Source organism: Malania oleifera, chromosome 6, assembly GCF_029873635.1.
Source record: "Malania oleifera isolate guangnan ecotype guangnan chromosome 6, ASM2987363v1, whole genome shotgun sequence".
NCBI lineage: Eukaryota > Viridiplantae > Streptophyta > Magnoliopsida > Santalales > Ximeniaceae > Malania > Malania oleifera.
Window position 1 is genome coordinate 100,107,408 of NC_080422.1, and position 14,235 is coordinate 100,121,642.

Sequence of the window (14,235 nt, forward strand, 5' to 3'; positions counted from 1 at the left end):
ACGAAGGCTACGAACAAGCACATGACCCTCCCTTCCCCCCTGCTGTCAGAAATCCTGATTCCCTTCTTCACAATTAACTGAGCTAGCTTTTGCCTTTGTTCTTAATTTGCAAGAAGCTACCATCCCTCTGCTTTATCCCATTTCTCTCTCCACCTTTTTCTTTTCCTCTCTCTCTCTCTCTTAAAACCCTAGCTTTATTCCCTGGAACTGAGCCCTAAAAAGAAGGTGATCCTCCCTCGATCCTCCTTGTGTCCACAAACAACATCCTCTGCCTTTCTCCCCCTTCCTCCCCCACCTGAAAATTTTAACTCCAAACCTACAAACCCACACGCCCCCCCCCCCCCCCCAACTTTGAATTTCGATCTCCATTCTCTGTTCCCACTTCATGCGTTATTCCCTCTTTGGGTATGCATGCATGCACATTTCCACATTCAAATTTACAAAAAAAAAAACACCCATTTAATCGTCTTCTGAACACAGCACCTACCTACCTAGCTTCCCACAATTCCCATTATTAATTCCTTAATAAGCTACAATATACATATACACTTACATATATATATTGCTGCTCTTTTGATATTGATGGCTTCTTCACCCTCTGAGCTGAGCTTGGAATGCAAACCCCAGAGCTATTCCATGCTTCTTAAATCATTTGGAGATCAAACCTTGGATCAAACCCAGAAGCTCGAAGAGTTCCTCTCCCATCTCGAAGAAGAACGCCTCAAGATCGATGCCTTCAAGCGGGAGCTGCCCCTCTGCATGCAACTTCTCACTAATGGTTATAAATCTTAATTGCTACATATATATATATATATATATATATATATAGATATATATAGATACAACCTTTTTAAATTTATTTTCCCCCTTTCTGAGACTAATGGTTCAATTCCCAAAACCTGTATAGGATATGAATCTGCACTTACAAATTAACTTTAAATAGATTCATGCATGCATCTATCTTAGGATTCATATGACACATAAAGCACTAATTATTATTTTACTGTCGATTTCTGGATATTCATCATGTTCTCTATAGCTAGTTCCCCTAGTTTTGGTTCTGGCTTTTAATCTTCTCTTTCATCTTTTAATTTTTTTTTCATAAATCGAGATGCATGTGAGATAAAATGGCTTTTTATCTATATATATAACTTTATTTGATGAGCCAAGCCCATCCCTTGTCATTGAAAGAATTAAATACACTACTATTCTTTATTTCTATACTCACTTTTAGTTTTGTTTGTTCTTCAAAATGATCTGCATGCAGCCATGGAGGCTTCCAGACAGCAACTTCAGACAGTCCGGGCGAGCCAGGGATCGAGACCCGTCCTCGAAGAGTTCATACCCCTGAAGCACCCGAGCTCGGAGGGATCGGAAAAGGCATCAAACAATACTTCCGACAAGGCGACCTGGATGACTTCTGCTCAGCTTTGGAGCCAAGCAGGAGGTGATCAAGGAACCAACCAACCAAACCCTAAAGAAACCGATATTGCCTTTGGGGTGTGCCCCAGACTCACTTTGGACAACAAGAACAGAACTGGGGGAGCCTTTCTTCCCTTCTCCAAGGAGAGGAACCTGTGCCCAAGCCCGGCATTGGCGGTGCTTCCCGATTTGGCCCTTGCTTCTGCCGAGAAAGATCAGATGGAGGACAAGAAGTGTTCCGAGAGTTCTGAAATTAATGGGTTAATTTCATGCCCAAGGAGGGAGATTAGTTCAGGAAAGGGCGGCGCTAATGGAGGGACTAATGTGGGCGAGCAGGGGAAAGCGGCCGAGACGCAGACGGCAGCGGCGACCGGGACAAATAGTACTACTACTGCTAACAATACACAGTCGACTCACCGGAAGGCGAGGAGGTGTTGGTCGCCGGACTTGCACCGGCGATTTGTAAATGCCCTTCAGATGCTCGGTGGTTCTCAAGGTAATCAAATTACATTAGAATATAATAGTTTTAAGCTGGCGGAGGAAATCTATGTCATCATTTAATTCTTTAGGATGATGATTATCATCATCATTGCCGGCTGTAGTTGCAATTATTGTTAATATCATTGCCTTTCTAGAACTGAGTTTTCTTTTTTGAAAAGAAAAATAATCATTAATGTTCAAACAGTGGCCACCCCAAAACAAATCAGGGAGCTGATGAAGGTTGATGGTTTGACCAATGATGAAGTTAAAAGCCATTTGCAGGTCTCTCTCTCTCTCTCTCTCTCTCTCTCTCTCTCTCTCTGATGTACTAATTTATTCAGCAACCCAATATTGATTTTGATTCCATTTGGTGTTTGATGAACATATATTAAAATTTTTTAACAAATTTGTATTTTTAATATTGAACTTTCTTATTAATTTCTTTGCAGAAATACAGACTCCATACCAGACGGCCGAGCCCAAGCCCACAAGCGGCCGGAACGCCTGCGCCGCAGCTCGTGGTCTTGGGCGGTATCTGGGTCCCTCCTGAATACGCCACTGCAGCCGCCGCTCACGGCGGCGCAACCACCATATACGGCGCGCACCCCACGTCCCACGCATCCCCGCACTACTGCGCGCCGCCAGTGGCGCAGGACTTCTACCCTGCGCCGCCACAGCCCCACCACGGCCTCCACCACCAGCTCCAAGTGTACAAGGGCCCGTCGCAGCATCTCCCCCACGGTTCGCCGGATTCCGCCGTCAGGGGCGCCGGGGATCGGTCGGAGAGCATTGAAGACGGCAAGTCAGAAAGCAGCAGCTGGAAGGGTGACAGCGGCGAGAATGGTGGAGGAGAGAGAAAGGGCTTGGCCACCAGGAGAGATGATGGGGAGGAGAGCAATGCTAGTGAGATCACCCTCAAGTTCTAAAATTAGGGTGAGGATTAGGGTTAGGGTTTTTAGGGTTTTGCAGTTGCTTTTTTTTCCCTTGTTAAATGTGTCGAAAGGGCATAAAGAAAAAGTGATCAGTTGTTTTTTGTATTCCCTGTTTGGGCGAGCGAAAAGGACTGGAGATTGGATTTTTATATGGTTTTTTGGCGTTTTATGGGACTTGGAGTTATGCGGTTGGACATATTTGCCCTTATCTATGTAGACAATGACAGCCATAACTTTGACCCACCTGTGGACCGAGTCGGCGGACCACCCTTTGTAACTCATGGTAACATAGAATTCCCCTAGCTCATAGGTCAAAAAGTGCCACGTGTAATAAAAGGTCTCACTTGCAAGAAAATATGTAGTATTCACTGTGAGATTTGAGTATAATTATTTTTATCCATTTTATATTAGTAAAAAATATATAATATTTACTGTTCACATAATCTTATACCTTGGAATATGATTTTATTTCATTTTTTTTATTTTAATTGTTATATTTGATATATTTAGTACTTCATTCTACAATCAAGACATAATTTTATCTCAAAACCCTATAAATTTGAACAAAATATGATATAAAATTATATTTTCTTTTGCGCATATCCACACAACTCCAAATTTAAGTTTTGAAATATCTACTAACGTTCCAAGTTGAATATTTTTTGTAATTAGAGCACTAAAGCTAGTGTTGCCTGAAAGCACGACCCTAAATTGACACAAAGGAAGAGTGTGATAAATATAAGACTCCTAATTTTTCTATTATCTCTCTTTGTCATTCTCCTGCCTTAAAGTTTTGAAAACATCTCTAGTGTCGTAGATCAAACACGCGCAAATGGGTGCTCACATGTAGGTTTGATAATTCATAATGGATTTCTAGCCATGGAGGGGCAAAATTTTCCCCAGAGAGAGAGAGAGAGAGGTTTCCTTTATGAATGAAGGAGCCCTAAAGAAACACTGAAAGTGGAGGGTGGCTGTTTTGTTTTTCCCTTTACAACCTTCAATCTCTGTGCAGGGAGGGCTACGTGAGGAATGACTTTGTTGCTTTTTCTCTCTTGTTTTACCTTTTTCTTTTTTCTTTTTAGTTTTATTAATAGCTCCTTCTGCTTAACCTAAACAGTCCTTTTAATTTTGACCACCAACTACTGCAGTCTTCCTTTTCCTATTCCCCATTCTCACCGTCTGCTTATCTTCTACTTAATCAAAAGTATACCTTCTCTTGATGAAAACAGCAACTTTCACACATTCAAAATTTCCCATTATTTTACCAGCCTGATTGGCTATAGTGGTAAGAGCGATTTGTGATTTTGGTGACCCCCTATGTCACTAGTTCGATTTTCCTTTGAGAGTTTATCCTGGTAAATTACCAGAGGTGCGTTAATGGGTGGGCAGCTTTCACCTCTTGGGTTTAGTGCCACACCATAGTATCCAAAATGGCACAATGCTAACCCTAATATGTTTGGAAAGACCTTAGATTTGGATTTTTATTGGATTTGGATAATATGTAATATACAACTATATTGAAATTTATCCAAATTCAAAGTCTGAAATCCATGCTTACAAATGCGGGCTTAATTAAGAGTAACTAATTTGTGATCAAAATTTTATTTTGCTACCTTATGTATTTCTACACAATAAAAAAAAAAGTAATAAAATCAAATGGGTATTGGATTGCAAAGCAACAAAAAGTGTTTATGTCTAACATCAACCCATCACTTATTAGGCATTAGCCATCTTGCGGATCTTCTCTATAGTTTTGTTAAGTTCATGCTTCTATATGTTTTCAGTTGTTGTAAAATGTTGCAAAAGAGTGGTAAAAATTTGTACAAATATGGATGCTTATACAAAAATCTAGATGCTAATAGCGATAATGCCCTTGGATCAAATAAATTTACATCCTTAATTGAGGAGATGAAATAGTATAGATAAGAACATAATTTTATCACTTGTAACCATCACTCATGCCACTAAAGTAATAGTATAGGTCAACCACCTAATTTTTTTTTTTTTTTTCAATTATTAGGATATCTTGTTAAGGACTTTTTCGCCCCTTCAAAACTATAATTTCATCTAATTCGCATCATTTGAATTTTCTATTTAAATCTTCATTTTTAGCTCTTCTTTTGCTGATTAAGAGTGCAACCATGACCCAAGTCTTGAATTTGCATTCCCTACATTTCCATGCAAATATATAATTTTTAATGTTTTTCGATTGTTGTAAAATGATTAAAGAAGTCATAAATTATTGACTTTTTGAGTTCGATCTCTATTTTGATGCTAACAAAACACAAGTATCTTATGTGTATTTAAGTTTGTGAATAGGTTTACAATATAACACACACATGAGGTTCAGAAGAAATGGAAGCCTGAAAAATACAAAGAACACATTTACTTGGCGGATTCCATAAAAGACCAGGAAGAAGCAAAAGAAGATTGAAGACATTAATTGTTTTTAAATTGTATATGTATTTAGTTTGTGGTCTGTAATAATTGCATGACATGCATGATATAATTGATAAGCTCAACACGACCATAGACAGACCCTAGGGACCAACATTTTTCACATAAAACTTTTTCTAAAAATGCTAAAATCATACAAGATTTTTGAATAAATTTAGGGTTAAAACTAGGGCAAAAACAAGACTTCGGTCGACCGATATTGGATTTTTTGACTTAATAAAAAAGTCTCAACCATAAGGAACCGGACAAGGACCATAGCTGACCTTAGGACACAAAATCTTTAATGAAAAAAATCCTTCACTTAAAAACCATACTCATACATTTAAAGGAAAATTTCGTTAAGGTCAAAATTGACCGACCATCGCAAGGTCATTTGACCTTGGTTGACCAAACTAAGAAGTTGACCAAAGTCAACGCTTCGGTCAACCAAACCCTTGGCATTATAAATGCCTTGGTCGACCGAACAGGTTAGAAGTCAACATGTTGACTTCGATTAGTCGACCGTTCTGAATTGAACGTATCGTCCTTGGTCGATCGAACCATAAAGTGTCAGAACACCCCAACAACTTGGTCGACCAAATGTGTAGTCCAAATTAGCCTTGGTTGATCAAACCATATGAGCGGTCAACCTAACCTCAGCCATGGTCGACTGAACCTACGAAGGGTTCAAAATCGCCCAGAGACGGTCAACTATGTCCATAGTTCAAAATTACCACGGTTGACCAAACTTGACAAAGTGGTCAACCGAACCTTGAATATGATCAACTGAACCTCTCGGGTTAGCGAAATTTTTACCGCAGTTAAACAGAGTTAATTTTCATATATAATTAAACAATTTTTAAATTACCCTTGGTGTCCCCAACAGTTATATTTTTAGGAAAATCTATATATACCTCCCCATTTTCCTTGATTAGTAAGTATGTTAATTTTTTATTAGCTAAAATTCTCTCCAAAATATTTTGTGCAATAATTTTATACTCTTTGATTTTTAAGTATATTTGATTCTCTTTCTCATTATTCCTTTGCAAAATCATCTTAGAAAGAGAAAGCATATTGTTTTCATCCTCTTCATTTGCAAACCCATTGCAACTTAAAGAGTGATTGATAAACATTCTTGTGGGCATATTTTCATATATGTCAAAAGCCTATACTCTCTCATTTATATTTGTAAATTTTTAGAGAGTAAGCTTGAGTTCTTTCCTTATTATTTCATTCTTAGATATTGTTGGGAAGACTCTTCATTAGCTTGTGAATCTTTGCATCCTTATTGCAAGATTCAAAAGCTTGCTTTGAGTTTTTGATAAAACCATTTTTGCAAGCTTAAACCCTAATATCTACTGTGTTTGATACTTGAAAAATATTTTTGAAGATATTTGTTTAGGGTTTCAAAGATTCTTTGATAAATACATTTGGTAAAAATTTTATATTGATATCAAAGATCTTACTCTCACATACTCATATTCACATATTACTGAGAGTTAAAATATAGTTTACCATTCTCACATTGAGCTTTTACTTCATATCATATGTGAGTGCATTTGTACTTCAACTTGTACACATTTGCTTTTGTAGAAGCGTTCTGTTTGTACGAAAAATTTCATATCTGTTGTATTTCCGATGGGTGGACAGAAGAGAGAGACTAACCCTGTGAATAGTCCCAAACTTAATTAGACCCGGTTAGGAGAGTACCAGACTGGTTCAAACTTGGAAAAGAGAACTAGGTGCACCATCTTGGTAAGGTATTGTAAACGGTGTCACTCCACCTGTTAAGTGAACAACTAGAGGAATCGTTGAGTTGCGGCTTAAGGTGGGGACGTAGGCACAGTTGGCCGAACCCCGATAATATATCCCGGGTCATTCTCTTTCCCTACACTATTTAATTTTCCATATTTATTTATTTATATTTCAATTTTTGTGAACGCTTGGAAATACTAAGATTGCTTTAATTATTTAAATATTTACTCAGTAAATTACCAGTGTGATTGGGATTGCATAAAAAGACCATAGGTTATGAAATATTGCTGTTATTTGGTTTAACCTAGGCAAAAGTTTTAAAATTTCCAATTCACCCCCTTTTGGGAATACACAAATTTAAATAATTGGTATCAAAGTCTCGTTGCAAAAAGTTTAACCGCTTGGGCTAAAGATCACAATGGCTCAAATTGGTGTATCCTCATTTGGTGAGGGACAGTCACCTACTAGCCTTCCATTGTTTTTTGGTGTAAACTATACCCATTGGAAAATTAGAATGAGCGTATTTATAAAATCAATGGATTGGATGACCTGACAGGTGATTGTTAATGGAATTTGTATGCCCTTGGATGAAAATGATATTAAGTTAATGCATGCGAATTTATATGTCATGGAATTATTATATTGTGCTTTAGATTCTTATATTTTTCATGAAATTATGGCATGTAAAAATGCGAGGGATATCTAGGAGATGTTTGAAAAGAAATATGGAGAGTCCCAGGAGAAGGAGACCACCACCACTTCAATAGTGTCAAGTTCAAATGGTCTGGAAGTGGTAAATCACAAGATTAGTGTAATAACAGAACGGGAGGTATATGATTCTCTCTTTAGCTAGATGAATGATTCTTGTGTTGAATGTTGTGTTTCTTCATGTGCTGAATCATCTATTGAATATTGTAATAATTCTATTATTGATGCACTTGATAATTCTCATGTAGAATACGAGAATATATTATGCGTTGAATCATCTATTGAAAATTATGATTATATTGTCGATGCTGCATGCAATGATTCATGATAGTGATTATAATAATTCTTGTGATGAATCATGTTCTGTGTAAGGACCTGAATCCGAGTGGGTTCCTGTATATAAATTTTTCAACAGATGCAAATAGATCTAAATTATTTTTATTACCAGAGCACTAATTAACTTTGTTACAAGTATATGTCTCAATTATTAAAATGCAAATTTCTAAAATTCTAAAATACATAAATATATTCTAAATTGTATTTTGCTAATCTTTTATTCTACTCTGCTCTTTCTATTCCTGCCATGCATTTGTTACGCCAGATTTTTGGTACACTCTTCAAAATGATCTGAAATGTAAAATAATAATTGGGGGTGAGACGACACTCAGTAAGTAAATAAGATTATTATTAGTGTGTGGCCAAAATGAGCTTTCAAAATATTTTAATTTTGTAAAATAATATTTAATACTATAACTTTAAATCTGCTTTAAAAATAAATGTAAAATTAAAAATTTCTGTGTAAAACTTTTACTATTATCTATAGCAGTAAAATTTTATGATCATATACTATAACTATTAAACTGAACTTTTTAACTTTTAAAACTATAATTATAATACTCAATCATGTATATATATAAATACACTTTTCTTTACTAAATCATTATCTAGGCACAAAAATGGCCACGTTCTCATAAACATATACTTTTCCTTCAATTCCTCAATAATTTCATATACGTAATTAAAAATGCATATACACGTACTGTAAAAAAAAAAAAAAAACACCCTTAGGCCTGTTAATCGTAAGTCATGTTGACCCCCATGACTGGGTTGTGCGGTCCGAAGATTGGACTTAGCTGACTGGCCGACCAAACTAAATCAACGTACATCATCATTAAGTGAGATTTTCCCTATTAAACCCTGGTCCGACCCAGGCGTGCGTTTAGGAGAAATCCACTACCATATAAAATCACTCTGTAAACAGTGTGGGTGCACTCTGATCCGTTTAAATTTTAAGTTGCGGTATCGAGCATCTGTAACTTTGAACTTTCTTTGCCATAATGGATTTTAAAAATATTTTTATTATATAATTTATACAATTAAAATAATATCATAAAAATCTCATTTTTACTCATATTTTCGTGAAATACGCAACGTAAAAAAAATCAACTCATGTAATTTTTACTCATATTTTCGTGAAATATGCAACGTATAAATAAACTCATGCCACACAATTTTTGTATTAAAAATATTTTCTTGAATAGAAATTAATAATGTAAAATACCTGAGGGGTTTAGAAATTTTTTTTAACTAAAAAATAAATGCAAGTATATTAAAGATAAAACTAGTATAATTAAATATGCGTAAAAATAAACTCAAGAGAATTTTATGAAACTAACACAATCGAAATTTACTTACAAGTAAAATCGAATATGAATTTTAAATAAAAATCTAACATAATCAAAGTTACTTACCTTTTCCTTTACTTTGTGCTACGAACACAACGAATATCTCTAAAAACTGAGATCGGAAAGAGTGGGTGAGTGAAAATTTTAATTATAGAAAAAATTCTCCCTCCACCACTAATTCTTTCACTCACTAATCCTTCTCTTCCTTTGGAAATTTTTTGTGAAAAATGAAGGTTGAGAGCTTCCTATTTATAGGGAAATTTTAGGGAGGAAAATTGAATTTGTAAAAGTGTAAGGAAACGGGTGAAATTATAATTTTTTTAAAATTAAAGGATGGGCATGGGATGGACTAGGCATGGGTTAGGTATGGGATAGGGATGGAGGCCATGTGGGAGTGCTTGCCACTACTCCCATTTAATTAATTACTTAATTAATTAATTGATTATTTTATTTTTTTAATCATTACTACTGCTATTATTATTATTATTATTATTATTATTATTATTATTAAGCCATGTTTTAGTATTATTTTTTTAAAGAATTAAATTCGAATTTCGAAAACTCATGTGAGCCCCACATGGTCTTGTGGGTTCCACACAACTTCGAGATCCAAGTGGGTCATATGTAACTCCAATAGTCCTTACACGATTTTATGAGCCCTACATAGCTACGGGGCTCATATAGATCTCACACGACTTCGGAACTCATGTGGGCCCCACACAACTTTGAGACCCAAGTGGGTTTTACGTACGTAATTCCAATAGTTCTCATATGATTTTATGAGTCCTACACAGCTCTGAGACTCATGTGGACCCCACACAACTTTGGGACTCATGTGGGCCCCACACAATCTTGTGGGCCCATCATAAGATACTTATATTATTATTATTATTATTATTATTATTATTATTATTATTATTATTATTATTATTATTATTATTATTATTTCTACAAATTATGTCTATCAAAACATTATTTTATGCATATGTACTTATTTACGTGTACAAACAGTGTTTATCCTATGAAATTTCATTTTGATCAGGCCAACCTCGAGGGAGTGACTGAGTCATAATGGTCTCTGAGCACTCGCTAAGACAAGGTTTTTCTTAGGCATCAAACATGAAATCAAGGATCCTATAAAAAACACTTCTGTATTGATATTAACTTAATGACTATTATTATTATTATTATTATTATTATTATTATTATTATTATTATTATTATTATGTTTTAATCGAATATATATTTTTGGGTCATCACATTCTCCCCTCCTTATAAAAATTTCGTTCTCGAAATTTGTTAATTTAAAATGAGTACTATATAATTGGTTGTGCTATTTGAAAGAGTAAATTGATGAACGCTTTGACTAAGTATTAGAATAGATCGATGGTCAATTTGGCGAAATATTTTATTTTGGGAACTGAAGTATGAATCGTCAGTCTAATAGGGGTTGAAATGGAAAAGAAATTCAGAAGATGTGGAAAATGATAATTATATATATATATATATATGTATATATATTATACATGTCCTATAAATTAAAAAAATATATATATAAAACTAAATGAAATGAAATATGGCCTTTAGAGCCTTAGCTCAACATCGACATCTATTGAAGTGCTAGTGGTGTCAGTGCTAACTGCTTGGGTTCTTTCTTGGCGGAGTTGACCTTTTATAATGTTGCTGGCTTGGGTCGGAAAAAGGGAGAGAACGCCCGTTTGTTCGGCGAGGGAGGAAGAGATGCCCTCTTCCCCTTGTGGACTTTGGTAGGGATGATCATAACGAGTCATCGGTGGCCCGTACATGAGTCTTAACGCGTATTGGATCTCTTTGCAATGGTAGAGTAGGCCAACATTATCTGAAACCCTTAGTGTGGTGTCTGCGATACTGCCATTGTAAGGGGTATGACTCATTGATGTGATGTTAGTTGTAAGTTTCATAGACGAAATATTGTTGATAGGGATGAGGGTACAAGTGGTTGGAAAAAATGGCAGGGGCACTTCTCGAGGCGGTAGTGGCAGAGGAGGTAAGTTGGATAATTGGTGGGGCAGTAGTTGAGATAGTGGCTTCTTTAACTGATCCCCGCCTACGCCTACGGTTCTCAAACCAAAAGCATACATTTCTTGGCTCGATTGGACCATACAGTCGGAGTTGTGTTGCAAGCAAGATAGCCCACTCCACAGAAGGGAGTTCCCCTTGACTATTGTGGAAGGCCTCCTCTAAAATCTCCAGTTGTGCCTTGCTGGGTTTCCATCTTTGGATTGGAAATCTAGTGCTGCTCTCAGCAACTTGGGGAGTTGGGTGATTTGGCAACATTTTCGAGTAATGAGACAACTAAGAGACAAGTTGGGAAGAGCTAATCTCTGCAAACCAAAATGTGATTGTTCAAGATGATAGAAAGCTGTGATGCTTAGAGTTCAAGGAGAATAACCGTGTGTTGTGGAAATCGAGAGAGAGCGACGTGTGCCACAAAAATCGAGAGAGAGCGACGCATGTCACGGATATTGAGCGACGCGGTTTGCACAAATAGAGGGAGAGCGATGTGTGCTGCAAGAATCGAGAAAGAGTGATGTGTGTCACGGATATCGAGCACGGGTTTTGCACAAATCGAGGGAGAGCGACATGTGCTATGAGAATTGAGAGAGAGCGATGCGTGTCACGGATATTAAGTGACACGTTTTGCAAAAATCGAGGGGGAACGATGTATGTCGTGAAAATTGAGAGAGAGCGGTGCGTGCCTCGAGTGACACGCTTTGCAAAAATCGAGGGAGAGTGATATGTGTCACGAAAATTGAGAGAGAGTGACGTGTGCTGCCAAAATCAAGCAAGCGACGCGTATAGAAAAATTTGTAGACTTAAGGTTCTGTTTATATTTCTACATCTTTATTAAGGCTTTAACTATAATTAATCTCATCCTTAGATCACCACTTGGGTGGGTGGCTTAGTGGTAAGGAACTAGCCGTGCATTCATGATATCGCTGGTTCGAGTCCCCACTATGCCTAAGTGGTCTCATGCCCTGACCTTATTTTGGGGATAAGTGAGCTATACCCGATGATTTCCACCCATGAGGCTATTTTTTTTTATTTACTGCGAGAGTATCCCTTATATATATATATATATATATATATATATATATATATATATATATTATATTCCATTATTATTAATATTATTATCATTATTTTTTATTATTATTATTATTATTATTATTATTATTATTATTATTAGATCAAATATATGTTGGGTATGTTTGACCGATTGATGATTTGACATTGGTTAGTTATTTGAAGAAAATTAGTTAATTTTTTATATTACTTTCATTAATGGAATTTTTAATATATAATTTTTTTTTAATATTGAAAATTTTAAGTTGTATTAACTTTTATAATTTTATACAAAATTAAAGATTCTGTCAAAATCTGTACTCCTAAATCAAACTTGGATACTTGATGGGAATTGAATATGTAATGAAAAAAAAAATACATATTCATATTTAACTTGCACATGCTAAGGGATTTTTTTTTGAATTTAAATATAATAAGTAACATTTAAATTATATTTAATTACTTATAAACTAATACAAAATTAAAATTAAAGATTTTGTCAAAATATATATATTCCTAAATTAAGCTTGATTGTTTTGTTGATAACTGAATATGCAATGCAAAAATACATATTCATATCCAACTTACAGATGCAAAAAAATTTGGGTAAATCCAGATTTCATAATAGACCATTTGTTCATATTTATTTGTATGTGTAGTACCTCTAAACTCAGTAGGGTCTAATGTGTTATTTCTTATATTTTTAGTGAAAATAATAACAGTGAAAATAAATCTTGGATATTATTATATTATTACATTTATATATATAAAAATTTTAAATTATTAATGCATCTAACAATTAATCATGAATCATCATTATGAGTACGTGTTTCTATAAATATAAATAAAAAATTTAATTTAATTAACATGTCTTTAATAATATTACCATTTTTCTTACAGAATTTAGAATTGTTACCTATCATTGAGAGTCTTCATGTTAATCTCATTTCCTCCAATGTTACTATCTTTAAGATCCATTCTTAAACGATGATCAAATGTTATTTTTAAATCATAAATCTATTATTAACGTATAATAATATATTAAATTAAAAGAAATATTCTAAACAACCAATCCTACCCAAATCATGTTTTATGCCTAAGCTCTGGTAAAATCTATGTGCTAGAGTATGCAGAACCTATATCCTATTCTCTGATACCAATTGTAAGGATCTGAATCCGAGTGGGTTCATGTATATAATTTTTCAACAGACGCAAAAAAATCTAAATTATTTTTGTTACCAGAACACTAATTAATTTTGTTACAAGTATATGTCTCAATTATTAAAATGGAAATTTCTAAAATCCTAAAATACATAAATATATTCTAAATTATATTTTTCTAATCTTTTATTTTACTCTACTCTTTCTATTCCCGCCCATGCACTTGTTACGCCAGATTTCTGGTATACTCTTCAAAATAATCTGAAATGTAAAATAATGATTAGGGTGAGACAACGCTCGGCAAGTAAATAAGATTATTATTAGTGTGTGTAGTCAAAATGAGCTTTCAAAATATTTTAATTTCGTAAAATAATATTTAATACTATAACTTTAAATATGCTTTAAAAATAAATGTAAATTTAAAAATTTTTGTATAAAACTTTTACTATCATCTATAGCAGTAAAATTTTATAATCATATACTATAACTATTAAATTGATCTTTTTAACTTTTAAAACTTTAACTATAATACTCAATCATGTATATATATA

At 34.7% G+C, this 14,235-nt stretch overlaps 1 protein-coding gene across 1 annotated transcript; it reads left to right on the forward strand.

Annotated features, from left to right (window-relative positions):
- The first annotated feature begins 248 nt into the window (after nucleotides 1-248).
- LOC131157638 (myb family transcription factor EFM) lies at nucleotides 249-3,276 on the forward strand. The gene is made up of 4 exons (XM_058111940.1): nucleotides 249-778; nucleotides 1,268-1,918; nucleotides 2,108-2,184; nucleotides 2,352-3,276. Exons 1-4 carry the CDS (start codon nucleotides 583-585, stop codon nucleotides 2,826-2,828), a joined length of 1,401 nt encoding a protein of 466 aa, XP_057967923.1. The 5' UTR covers nucleotides 249-582; the 3' UTR covers nucleotides 2,829-3,276.
- Nucleotides 3,277-14,235: the final 10,959 nt, after the last annotated feature.